At 41.3% G+C, this 13,727-nt stretch overlaps 1 protein-coding gene across 2 annotated transcripts in view; it reads right to left on the bottom strand.

The window, feature by feature from the left end:
- Positions 1–8,156: 8,156 nt before the first annotated feature.
- Positions 8,157–13,727, bottom strand: part of slc25a39 (solute carrier family 25 member 39) — a 16,878-nt gene continuing 11,307 nt past the window's right edge. For both annotated transcript variants that reach the window (XM_058413557.1, XM_058413566.1), the window contains 8 exons: positions 13,383–13,492; positions 13,226–13,293; positions 12,836–12,960; positions 12,110–12,283; positions 11,910–12,019; positions 10,600–10,681; positions 10,434–10,514; positions 8,157–9,633 (listed from right to left, as the gene is read on the bottom strand). In XM_058413557.1, the coding sequence (XP_058269540.1) occupies positions 9,521–9,633; positions 10,434–10,514; positions 10,600–10,681; positions 11,910–12,019; positions 12,110–12,283; positions 12,836–12,960; positions 13,226–13,293; positions 13,383–13,492 (863 nt within the window). In that variant the 3' untranslated portion in view covers positions 8,157–9,520. The remainder of the gene's footprint in view (positions 9,634–10,433; positions 10,515–10,599; positions 10,682–11,909; positions 12,020–12,109; positions 12,284–12,835; positions 12,961–13,225; positions 13,294–13,382; positions 13,493–13,727) is intronic.

Raw genomic sequence — 13,727 nt, 5'->3', positions numbered from 1 at the left:
ATCATTCAGTTCTTTATACTGCTTGAAAATGACACCTCCAAAAGTTCATCTCCATCCCAGTGTTCTGGATAAAAGAGTTAAGAGTTAATAAATACGGCTTAATTTCTAAAGACCTGGAACCCTTTTTGAAAGGGAATCACTGTGCCTGAGTCAGGTTTGACCTAGAACGTCCGTGAAACCTGGGAAAAAGAGAAGTTTAACCTCCCCAAACATTACTTAGACTTTTTGAACAATGTTATCTCCTGCATGTTGTTTATCAGAAGAATCCTTCAAATGCTCTGTGCAAAACACTACAACACAGATTCCCTATCAAATAAGGGTCCAAGATTTAGAAAGCTATCTCTTACTGAAGAACTTTTTTTTCTTTTTTAAATGTATTTAGTGATTTTTTTATTCATAAATTGGAAACAAATCATTATTCGTGACAGTAGAATGTCAATTTCTGCAGAAATGTCTAGCAGACATCTCAACATGGATGATCCCATAGATGAAATCCCAGCAATCTGAGCATCGAGAGGTCTGTCCCAAATCGCACACTTATGCACTAGTCATAAGTTTTGTAGTGTAAATTGGGTAAAAAAAAATAGGGTAAAAATTCCAAAAGGAATAAGAAGTGCATTTGAAGAACCTGGATGATGCAATTATTCAGCCAAAAAAAAAAAAAGAAAGTTGGACACTTGTGCACTCGATACTCACAGCTTCGCTTACATTAAGGAAAAGGGGCGGGGCTGTGAGGCACTGACTCTGTATGAGAAAACATTTCCAAGATGGCCGACGACACTCCTGTGGACGAAATGTCTTAAAAACATCTTTTAAGCGTTTGAGCTCAGGCAATGCTGTGTGATTTATTTTAACATTTTAAAAAAATTCACTGTATTCTGCTAAGGCTGCTGTAACTGAGCCTCGTTACATATTTGATGTCATTCGGCATCAACTGGGAACCGGCTTCTGCATAAAAATCGTTTTTTTGAGACGATACGATCCTTCTGACATCCATACACTAGAAGCTAGGGTACAGAGTGCATAATGGAAGTGTGTAGTGTGTCATTTAGGACGCAGGTTTGATGTGTAATCCCTCACATGCAGGTCTCTTGTTTACATCTTCAGGAGGATCTGATCATTTCTGTCCCCAGAGGCCAGTCAGGTGCCTGTTTGGACTCTCGTCATCAGGGTTGACCTGCTGCTTCCTCTGAATGCCATCCGACACGTGCGAGTGATCGACTGAGCGACTTGTTTTCAGGAAACCCGATTAAAAGGTTTCCTGATTGATGGCTAGCTACTCAAGCAGGCATATCTACTAAATGATTCCATGTCCTTCCTTCTATCATTACAGTGATAGGATTTGGTTTTGGGTGGTTATTTTCCTCTCTGTATCCAGACCCTCTCATTGTCCTCTTTACCCCAGCATCTATCCTGTTTCCTTGTCCTTTACACTGTGTATCTCGGTTCCTGATTCAAGATGTGACCGATTTCCATTTTTTTTTCAGGTGACTCTGGTTATTTTAAAAACTTCGTAAGCAGAAGTGGCACATAGGCTAAGTCTATCAGCAGGAATAGGAATAAAACGATACCATAAGCTGAGTTGTGAAGAGGGCGGCAGTGTTTGGAGGCGGGGTTAGCTGCAGGGCTATGTATGGCAGCACCACTGGTTTGTGGCGGTTTTGGAGTTGCCTCAAAGCGACCTGTCGGAGTGATGAGAAAGTAAATGGTGAGAAAAGGCAGACAGACATGAGAGGCATCATCATCATCATCATCATCTGCCTGACGGAAAACTGACGGTCATGCGCTGCATCAGTGAGGGAGGATTAGCGAGTCAAACACACAATCCTAAAGGCTAATCATCTGTTTGACAAAATCATTCCATCGTCACTAAATGTTTGAGTTCCTGATAGTCACTGTACTTTTTTTATGTACAGTCGTTATCTAAGCTGATGTCTGGATGATGTTTGGTGGCTTCACATGTTGGATCAGATCACACGGGCCAGTCACGTGCATCAATGAGCCTTGACCGTCCATGACCCTGTCTCCGGTTCACCACTGTTCCTTCCTTGGACCACTTTTGATAGATACTGACCACTGCAGACCGGGAACACCCCACAAGAGCTGCAGTTTTGGAGATGCTCTGATCCAGTGGTCTAGCCATCACAATTTGGCCCTTTTGGTCAAACTCACTCAAATCCTTACGCTTGTCCATTTTTCCTGCTTCTAACATCAACTTTGAGGACAAAATGTTGACTTGCTGCCTGATATATCCCACCCACTAACAGGTGCCATGATGAGGAGATCATCAGTCTTATTCACTTCACCTCTCACTGCTCACAATGTTATGGCTGATTGTTGTATTTGAGAATATAATACGTAAGATAGTAGAACCCGCATATGGTCAATAAGCAAAGAATAGGAAAATCTGGACATCATGGCGATGTGATGAAGTGCAGATACTGCTTCGCCACCCTGAAGTTGATTATTTTCCTATAACTGGACATCCTAAAGTGTTTTATTCCTTTTATATTTCAGCAATTATCCAATATTAATAAAGTATGATTGATTAATTAAACAATTTTCTATCCATTTAGATTTACTGTACATTTAACTATACTGCTGTGGAAGAGCCATAAAACTACTGAGCTCCTGAAATCACTTATGTTACAGCAGCTGTAAACAGATGTTCTCTGGTTTCTTTCTCTCCGACAACAAAGAGTAAACCCTTCCGTCCGGAAGGTATCAGAAAACTTCACATTACAGCTTTCACCTCTGACTGATACAAAGCACTGACACTGGACACTCCTTCCTAATGTCTGGATTGAGCTACAACTCAGACGTAGCAAATACCTAATAGGTTTATTCCGCCAAAGTATTTACTTTTCTGCAAATTTCTGCCCTGAACACATTCACATGGACATGGTGAGGTGATTTTGTGGGAATTCCTGTCATCTAACAGCATGAACTTTCCATTTCCGTCATTCAAGAACTCAAGAACCCTTCCAGGCTGGTGAAAATATTTTAATAAACAAATTGTGTGATTGATTTTATTTATTCAGTCCCATTAAAGGTTTGCTGGAGTTTCTGTACTCAAGCTGTTGTGGTGTATGTTGTACAGCTGCACATTCCCTCCACATTGCATAGTAACTTCTAAAAACATGTTTTCCCTCCAGGCCTCCAGGAAGAATAACCAGCTTTCTCAGACCATTGCTGCAGGAACACGGAGGAAACAGAACGGCGGACTTCTCAGAGAACGTGAGAGGACGTGGGGGTAATGGGATTCCTAGAAACTCCTCGTCAGGTTTAAGTCCTAGACCCAGATTTCAAAATACAGAGGTCACGAGGGGGTCATGTGCACTGGTTTTCTCCCGTATCTCAACATTCCCATAGGAACAACCCCCATCCCAGATAAACAGTGCATGCAGGACGTGCTGGCGGAGACATTTCCTCTCAGCAAATTAACATTCCTTATTATCGACAGACGCATTCAGAGTCGCATGCACTTTGACTTTTTCCTTGTTTTTCACAGTATTTCCCTTATCAGCGTTCTGATCCTGACACCCGACACGGAAAGCTGTAAAACAGATTTAGAGGCTCAATTACAGCTGGCAACAGTGCAGAGTGTATGGGAAAGTGTGTGTGTGTGTGTTTTGGGTAGAAGCCTGGAGTGTGAGGAGGAGCTCCGTGGCTGTTATGGGGTATAAATGTGTGTATCTCTTTATGCTTGATAGAATCCAGAAGCTGAAACCGTAGCAACAAGCACAATTCCATCACTTGTGAAACTGCAAGACATTCAAGGAATTCAACACTCTGGGGTATTAGTTACAGGAAAATAATCAACAGCAGGGTAGAGTGATGAAGCCGAGTTACTGCTAACGTTTCAATTGTTGTTTAGTTTCCTATAACATCACGTCCTGGTGTGTTTTATTCTTCTTGAATCACTGAAGCTGAGTATTTTGCTATAACAGCATAACTCTCCAACCATAACAATGAAGGATTTATTAAACATGATGTACTTTATGTCCATTTATAGTTACATTTAACGCTGTGGAACAGCCATAAACCATCTTATCCCCTGATATCACTTACATTCTCTCAAAGCCTCTGTTTTTCTTCTCCAAGTATAAACTCCTCTGTCTGGAAGATGCCAGAAAATGTTAAGTTACAGCTTCACCTCTGACTGATATAAAGCACTAACACTGGAGACTCCTTCCTTTCATCTTACATAAACATCTTCTGAAGCTGATTATTTTCCTAAAACGGCGTGTCCAACAATTTAAATATTATACTTTTTTAAAAAGAAATCAGTATATAGTTACATTTAACATTAGTTCCTGTTCTCTCTTACATTATAGCAGCTATAAACAGTCCTTCCCTCACTCTGTCTTAAAGTTAATTAGACAACAAAAAAGGAATTCTTCAGGCATAACATTATGACCACCCGCCTAATATTGTGTCGGTCCCCCTTTTGCTGCCAAAACAGCCCTGACCCGTCCTGCACTGTGTATTCTGACCCCTTTCTATCAGACCCAGCATTAACTTCTTCAGCAAGTTGAGCAACAGTAGCTCGTCTGTTGGATTGGATCACACGGGCCAGCCTTCACTCCCCACGTCCATCACTGAGCCTTGACCATCCATGATCACTGCTGTTCCTTCCTTGGTCCACTTTTGATAGATACTGACCACTGCAGACCAGGAACACCCCACAAGAGCTGCAGTTTTGGAGATGCTCTGATCCAGTGGTCTAGCCATCACAATTTGACCCTTCATCAAACTCAAAGCTCAAATCCTTACACTTGTCCATTTTTCCTGCTTCTAACATCAACTTTGAGGACAAAATGTTGACTCACTGCCTAATATATCCCACCCACTAACAGGTGCCATGATGAGGAGATCATCAGTCTTATTCACTTCACCGGTCAGTGCTCACAGTGTTATACCTGATTGGTGTTATATCGGCTTGGAGTGGCAGACAGTGTGAATTGGACTTCTCAAAAAGGGAACCCAAAAGAACATTCTTTAACTGAGAATCTTCACAAACTATCAATATAGAACAGGCAAGGACAAAAAAAATGAAATCAGAGATGGAGACCAAGACAAACAAAAGAGGAATGATCGAATTATTTCAACTGTTAGGTGCTAAAGACAGGCACAAGTGGAGATAGAGGGGATATTTACCCCAGAGGGTGAGTTTCTGAGGTTGTTCAAAATGTGCCAAATGCAGTAAATGATGGCAAATGATCTAATAATGAACCTAATTAACATAATAAAGCTTTTACACCAAACGAAATCCAACAGCCGAAAGATTTGCTCTGTATCTAATAGCATAGTGTAACTCTCTCTCTCGCTAACCTTCCATTCACACGCTGAAATCTCGGCTAAGCTCTGTTACGTCGCTGTAAATAAACGATTTGGTAAATAACGAGTGTAAACGCAAGTGACACGCAGCTGTGTTGCGGTCTGAGGCAAAACGATAACAACTTGTTAAGACAAACAAAAGGTTATTCCAGCTGTCCAGACTGACCACCCAGACAGCGTTACACAACTCTAACTACACACTCAGGCTTCCTTCATGTTTATCTTATAAAGTAATTCGAAAATAAGAGCATATTGTGTGTGAATAGAAAAAAAAATCAGATGGACTCTAGTCTCATGCGAGAGCATTGAGTGAAACCTGGGGGTGGAGCTAATTTGTGAGAATCTACAGTATTTTAATTAATTTTTGGAATAAAATTTTCTTTCTGTTGTTTAAGTGCTGTATAGAGAAATATGTAAATGTTATTATGAGTGGTAGTGAAGATAAGAAGGTCGCTGATTGTTTAAAAGCAAAAAATCTGTTTAAAAAGTTCACTGTTGACGGATGTTGCACCACCAGCGAAGCAGCAGGACGCCAAAATGAATACACAGAAGCAGTCACAATGAACTCTAATGGACATGAATGAGAGTGACGTGTCGCAGCCTTGCAGCTGGAGAAAGGAGATAAGTGTAAGTGAACCTGAACGTGACCCGAAGAGCGTGAGACCGAGCGACCTCAAGCTGGGCAGGAAGACTTCCGGTGTTTCTTCCTGGTTCTGATACTCATATTTATTTTATTTTAAGACTCACTAAAGAATGCGTGCCTCTTTTTTTTTCTTTCTTCTTTAAAATCGGCTCCTGAGCCGCTGAAGGCACAGCATCCGCACTGTAAACAGCTCGGGCGCTCCTGCTAAATAAGGCAATCGCTCCGCGTGTTGCTCTGCGTCCTGTTGCCCTGAGCACAGAACAATCCATCTGGTTTCTTTCCACAGCTACGAAGCTCTTAGCGCTCAGATACCACGATACTGTTTACTGACCGTTCCCTGAACGCTCTCCAAGATCTTCCATCTGCCCAGAAAATTCCTGATGGCACATAGTAACAGAGGTGGCAACATTTAGCATGAAGAGATTTCAAAAAATAAGTAGTTAAAACACACACACACACACACACGCATGCACACAACGAGTGTGTTCGTTGACTAGATGCTAATTTATTTAGTTTTCTCCAGATGTGACTGGAGGAAAACAGTGAGGCAGATGTGTCTGGTGTGATGCAAAGCTCAAACTTCTTTATTCTAGAAAACTTCTGTTACTGGAGACTGCTTCTATAAATATTAATAATAAAATAAACGTCTTCTTACAGAAAAACTCGTGACTACTATACACACAGACATGTATGTAAATCTTTTGCTTCCTTAAGCTCAGTAAAAATGACTTGGCTTATTGATTACATTCAGGGTTAAACTGTGCCAAAGAACATTTTTCGTTTCGATTTGAATGTAAAATGAAAACAATTTCTTTTTCATTCTTCCATTTTGTCTAAAAGATCAGGTCAAATTTCACCAACAGAGAGCTCACTCCAAGAGGAAATAAACTCTACCTGAAGTAATTGGCGCTTTTTCGTGACTTTCCTCGTCACACGATCGGCTTTACACATTCATATTTACGGCATTTGGCAGACGCCTTCATCCAGAGCGACGTACAAAAGTGCTTTAAAGCAATCGATGCAAATTCAGTTTTCAATTCAATTCAGTTTATTTTGTAAAGTGACAAATGAACATTGTCTCAAAGCAGCTTTACAAAAGAAGAGAAACGGAGAAAGGGGAGGCGGAAAATATATAACTAAAATACTAGAAATAAAAATAAATTAAATTAAATTATTAAACTATTTTATTTTATCCCTAATGAGAAGCCTGTGGCGACGGTGGCAAGGAAAAACTCCCTGGGATGATATGAGGAAGAAACCTTGAGAGGAACCAGGCTCAGAAGGGAACCCATCCTCATTTGGGTGACACTAAACAGTAAATAATGTAACTGTAACTGATTAATGTCCTTTCTACAACAGCAATCAATGACCCATGAGGAACTATTAGGTCAGTGTAGTTTCTAAGGTCATTATAGACACTAATTCTTTGCCGTCACAAGCTGACAGATGTAATGGCAGATGTCATTGTTATCATTGTTCATACTTCTAAGGCACTTAGCAATCAATGCTAGCATTGTTTAAGTAATTTACTATTATATCTGAGGCAAATGTTGATATTTCTGATGATTTTGTCATGTTTTCATCCACACTCTGTGCTTCCAATGTTGGAAAATGCAGTAGAGGCTAAACTCTAGCTACCTTAATCAGTTCATCACTGTTCTAAGACCACTTAGCAACCACCGCTTGTGTTTTCGTAGTAATCCCCAACATTTCAGAGGAAAATGTTGATATTTCTCATGGTTTTGTCATTTCATCACTGTGCTTAGAAAATTGAAAAAAAAAAAATGTAGAACCTATATAGCTACTTTAATTCATAGTTGTAAATTTCCTATTGGTATGAATAAAGTGTCTGTCTGTCCATCCATGTCTGTCTGTCTCTGAGGGAAAATGTCAATATTTCTGATAATTTTGTCATATTTCCATAGTCACCATATGCTTGCAATATTGTAAACATGATGCAACAGCTATATGCCAGCTATCTTAATCATTGCTGATATTTCTAAGCCCACATCGCATCCAATGCTAGTGTTGTCTGAGCAATTACCTAACTTAGAAGGGAAAAAAGTCTGCTCATCACGCTGGAAACAAACGTCACACTGACAAAGGGATAAAATCTTGATTATTTACCTCATTTCTAAAAAGATATTAAAAGGTAATGAAGACAGGAGACGGCTTGAGCCGAGGGTCAGACCCGCTTTATTTGCTTTCTAAAATGCACATCATGGGCTAAAATCTTTCTCCTTTTCAGATGCGTGCAAATGAAATCATCAGAGAGCTAAAAAAAACACGGTCTTTACCCTGGAGAACGTGTTTATTGTTTCTGCAGTAAAACAAATCTCAGTGTCATCAGGTAGCTTGCGCTAGTTCCGGCTAGCGAGTATACGAATTCCCTAAGAAGATTCACACAAAATAAAAAGCATTTCTTTTTTCCTAAGGGGGATAAAATTACGTACTGTAGTTCCGTACTGTAGTTCCAAAAAACTTAGGTTATAGGTTCAAAGAAAAAGTTTGTTTTTTTTACTTTTGTCATGTTTTAAATAAACGTTCTTCAGGAAAATTAGCAGAAAAAAAAAATCACTGTATGAATAATCTAAATTTAAATCCATCTAAACTCGTCATCAGTTCAAGTGAAGCTGGACCGGTTCTGACAGATCCGGATCGGTTTACTGAATCTTTAAACAACAGGATTGTAACGTTAGCATCTTAGCATCCGTGTTATTCCAAAGAAAAAAACAGAATATCTGCATCAACATCTTGTCCAAAAAAGGTTTCTGATAACACATGAACTGCATGTGGGGAAACGAACAGCTTTAAAAGTGAGTTGACTTCAGTGTAGACTTCAGGGATGGGAATTACCCAGAAGGCACTGCAGCCAGACAAGGCTGCTTATAAGTGGAGGAAAAACAGGCAAATTAAATCAGAGCAAAATTTGCTTTTCTTAAACCAATGCTGTTTGAGTAACATTCTTAATTTAGGATTTTCTTTCCATTTGGTGAAACAGCAGATGACCGGGATGACCTTACAGATGTGCACAGCTAAATCATTAGGGAAAAACTGACAAGAGCACAAAGACTGCCGAACTGTGCTATAAACTATTCAAACCCTATTCTCCCAGAAACCTGACAGAATTTAGATTGAACACTAGGGGGCAGTGTATGAACAGCGTCTCCTCGTCTGCTCCCTCAGACGTGATGTACAGTACATGAAGCCCACATGGAACCAGGAACCATTTCACAGCCCGGATTACTTCTTCCTCTGAAAATAATATTCCCTCAAAGCACCAGTGCATGCATAAAGGCGAGGATAACGGATTTCCCAGCATGCTCCGGTGCGGCTCCAGGGTGCTGCAGTCTTACTGCAATGCAGTTACGTCTCATCTCAGGGAAATAAATAAATAACGCGTGCGCAGCGTTATCGAACGGAACCCGAGAGCCTCAGCCCTGCTGCCCAGAACCTGTGGAGATAAGAACAGGAAGCATGCCAAGGCCGAGCTAAAGGCAGGTGATCATGCAGCTCCGTGATGACGATCGGCTCAACTCAGCCACCTCGCTGCTCCTCGTTGTGCTGGCGGAAAAAAGCCTTCCCGAACTCGTAGGTGCTGATCATGATGGCGCACGCTGGAGCCACTTTAATGACCCGAGGCAGGAAACCTGAACGGGGAAGAATTCGAAGGAACAATCTGACAACACAAGACTTTTATTCCTCTCAAACCACAATTTTACAACCATTACAATTTGCTCAAGAAAATACAGTCACACTTCTTATCTATTTAGAGTTACACGTAAAGTTACAGATAGTCTGTGAAATAAAGTCCTGTTCTCAATTCGCAGCAATAAATGTCCTTTATCTCTCGCTTGAAGTTAAGACAAAAATTAACAAACAAAACACAGACCTCTTACATACTTGTTCTTTAAATATACTGCAACATGTTTTTAATCCGGTTATACCCTATAGTGGCAAAAGTTTTGGGACACCCCTCCAGGTCACTGAACCCAGGTGTTGTTTTTCAGGGGTTGGACTCGGCCCCTTAGTTCCAGTGAAAGGAACTCTTAATGCTTCAGCTTCATACCAAGACATTTTGGACAATTTCATGCTCTTTGTGGGAACAGTTTGGGGATGACCCCTTCCTGTTCCAACATGACTGCACACCAGTGACCAAAGCAAGGTCCATAAAGACATGGATGAGTGAGTTTGGTGTGGAGGAACTTGAAAGAAATCACAGAAAGCTTCACCGTATCAGCAACACCATGATGTTCAAACGAGCCGTTACTATAGAAACCAGTCACTGTTACAGAAAATGAAGTCAGTCCTGATCTGGAAGAGTGTCTGATTGTGGACATATGGTACAGTGTGGAACTTTAAGTAATTCTCAGATTAGTTTGACTTCCTGTTCCTGTCCTGACCCACTACATCTAGACTGAAATAAGAGTATATAAGACGACATTTCTACCTGCAAACAGGCCTCGGTATCCGGCGTCAGTCCAGATATTCTTCATTATGAGCCATGTGGATGAAGGCTTCTTCAGAGGAGCTGCGAAAACACCATGAAATAATTAAACATCATGAAATAAAGAAGACTCGTCGTCTAATTCCTTAAATCTTGTCTGAATTCGTACCTCCGATGATCTCCATTTCTCCCAGCTCAATCTGCCGGCGTGTTTTCACCACATCGAACGGCAGCGTCGTGATCGCAGCGATCTGCAAGCAACAGGTGAGTTATAATGTGCTACATCATTCCATCATGCAGACATACAGTATATTGCCAAAAGTTTTGGGACGTCTGCTTTTACATGCACATGAATGTAATATGGAGTTGTCCCGCCCTTTACAGCTATAACAGCTTCAGCTCTTCTGGGAAGGCTTTCCACAAGGTTTAGGACTGTGTTTATGGGAATTTTTGACCATTCCCAGTGTGCGGTCATGTTGGAACAGGAAGGGGTCATCCCCAAACTCTTCCCACAAATCATGAAATTGTCCAAAATGTCTGAAGCATTAAGAGTTCACTGGAACTAAGGGGCCGAGCCCAACCCCTGAATTCAGTATTTTGGAGGGATGTCCCAAAACCTTTGGCAATGTAGTGTAGATAAATAAAATAATCAACAATCATTCAATTAGCATAAACGTTTTGGTCCTGAAAAACTGGTCCTGATACTGGAGACTCCTTCCGAAAGTGTTTAATAAACAAACACCTGCACCATAATCAACCATTTTAATCACTTAATTTGTTATTTATTACATCTGACATCATGAGCAGTTCCTTGACATTAATAATAAACCTGAGTGTGGTTAATCAGACTGGAGAATAAAACAGGAGGGTTGTATAATCAGATTTATTAAAACGCACTTCGGACCCAAAGGATTAATTCCTAACAGGTCAAAGATCATTAACCCAGCCTGAGACACGCCGAAGACCCGTGTGCTCAGAAACACCGCCGGAGCTGATTAAAGAACATAGCAGATACTGTAAAGTGCAGAGGTGGCAAAATATCCAGCAAATATGATTCATGGTTAATTATTTGCCTAAGAAAGCAAATTTTTGGCACTGGCTGATGCTGACTGGTGCTGCTGAGGTACTTGGTGGTGATTAGTGGGGCTTTATGGTTGAGATGTTGTGGCTGTAACAGAGTGCGTGTAGAGATTTATCAGTGAGAGCTCATTAAAGAGCGTGATCAGGACCTGAACCTCGAGTACAGAGCGAAGTGCAGACCCTGATCAGTGTGTGTGTGTGTTTAAGCTCCATGATGAGGCTTCATCAGCTGAATCATACTGTAGGAAGACGCTGTAGTTCCTCCTCTTGATTGATAAGAGTATGCTTCTCCGTCAGCTTTGCTCGATATATTTATAACAGTAAAATAACTTGAGTTTTCATCGTCTGGTCATAAGCATAATTTTTGTTATTGTTGTTTTCATTTCTTTTTCTACTCACAGCTCCAGAAAAGGCTCCAGCAGCGAAGCTGATGGCGAAAGAAGCCTGCGGTGTTCTGTATCTCTCACAAAGCTCTGCTTTCATCAGCTCGTAGTTAAACCAGTACATGGCTGAAACAAACAGAGCACATGTACATAGATATACAATCTGTCAAGTGCAAGATAGTGAGTCTGTGTGTGTGTGTGTGTGTGTATACGGACCAGAGAAGGGGACGTCTCTGAGCACGGTGGGTCCCCACCCCCTCCACAGCGAGAGCACGCCGCTCTGAGTCACGGCCGATCTGATACACACTCGCAGCTCGCTGTACGACACACGCCGAGACTGCATCTTAGTGCGCACCAACTCCAGTGGGGTGATGACTGTGACCGCACCCACTGCACCACACACACAGAGAGAGAGAGAGAGGGTAAGAAAGAATGTGAGAGAGGGTAAGGGGGGGGGGGGGTCAAAATAGAGAGAGAAAGAGAGAGGTAAGGACAGAGAGGGTGGGGGGGGCATAGAGTGAGAGAAAGAGTGCGAGAGAGGGTAAGAAAGTTAATGAGAGAGGATAAGGGGTGAGAGAAAGAAAAAAAGAAAGGGAGAGAGAAAGGGTGAGAGAGTTTAAAAAAAAAAAAAAAAAAAGAGTGTGTGTGTGTGAGAGAGAGAGAGAGAGAGAGAGAGAGAGAGAGAGGTCAGACAGGTATGTGTGTATTGACTTGGTCACTCAGTCTGGTGCTACACAGTCCTGCTCTCTGATAATAAAGAGAAACTAGTTTATTAGTGTTTAATCAACACCACTGACATCAACAAGTCTATAGATATGAAACACCTTTACATTAGAACTCAAACTGCTTTTACAGAAAATCTATTTCCCCTTGTAGTTGGTTAGGATGATTATTTATTATAAATCCTAATTTATAAGCCTCTGTTGAAAGAAATGGACTCACGTCTCGACAGACCCCCGGCGATGATGGACACGTAGTTGCTATGGTAACCGATGCCATAACACAGGAAGTCCTTGAGCTGGTCATAGCAGGTGAAGTAGATGACTGTAGTGGGAACGGCCATCACACTACACACACACACACGATTAATTTTGTATAACTGAAGTTCTGTAAGGTGTTTGTGTATCTGGTGTGGAAGGAGTCTCCAGTGTCAGAGCTCTAGAGTTTCTCTCTAACACGACAAGCTGCATTTCTCTATCATAAACAAGTCGTTTCTTAGAAAAACCACAACAATAAAATGGTACAATAAACATCTTTCATAAACTGTCATCTTAGTGTTGTTTTATTCCTTATTTAAATATTTCTCAGGTGTTTTATTGCATTATAACTCACAGTGTAGGAGGAAGACCGCTCCACAGAGAGCGCAGCCCCTCAGAGCGAGTGATCTTCACAAACGCATCCTTACAAACAAAAGAGAACTTTTTGCCACTGAATAAATAAATGATTGATTACAATAGAGTGTGTGTGTGTGTGTGTATGGGGAGCGTACCACTGTCCCACTGAAGTGTGTGGGTGTTTTGTACCAGCTGCTGCAGGCCGTGGTGTTCTGGCAGACATAGATGTGGTCCATCAGTCCGTTACAGTAGAGAAAACACTTCCCTGAAATTCAGTAATAAAGCGCGTTGTGTTTAAACCAACAAGCCGAAGGTCACGCAAAATAACACACACACACACGCACGCACACACACACACGCGCGCACACACACACGCGCGCACACACACACGCGCGCACACACACACACGCACAGAGGATTCAAACATTAATATCATGATCTCTAGTCTTTTCAGAACAGATGTCCAGAGAACTGCAAAAAAAAAAACCCCACAACTCTCC

The sequence above is a fragment of the Hemibagrus wyckioides genome, linkage group LG02, assembly GCF_019097595.1.
Source record: "Hemibagrus wyckioides isolate EC202008001 linkage group LG02, SWU_Hwy_1.0, whole genome shotgun sequence".
NCBI classification, from domain to species: Eukaryota; Metazoa; Chordata; class Actinopteri; order Siluriformes; family Bagridae; genus Hemibagrus; species Hemibagrus wyckioides.
Note: the sequence above shows the minus strand (reverse complement) of the source record. Positions and strands in the feature narration are given on the sequence as shown.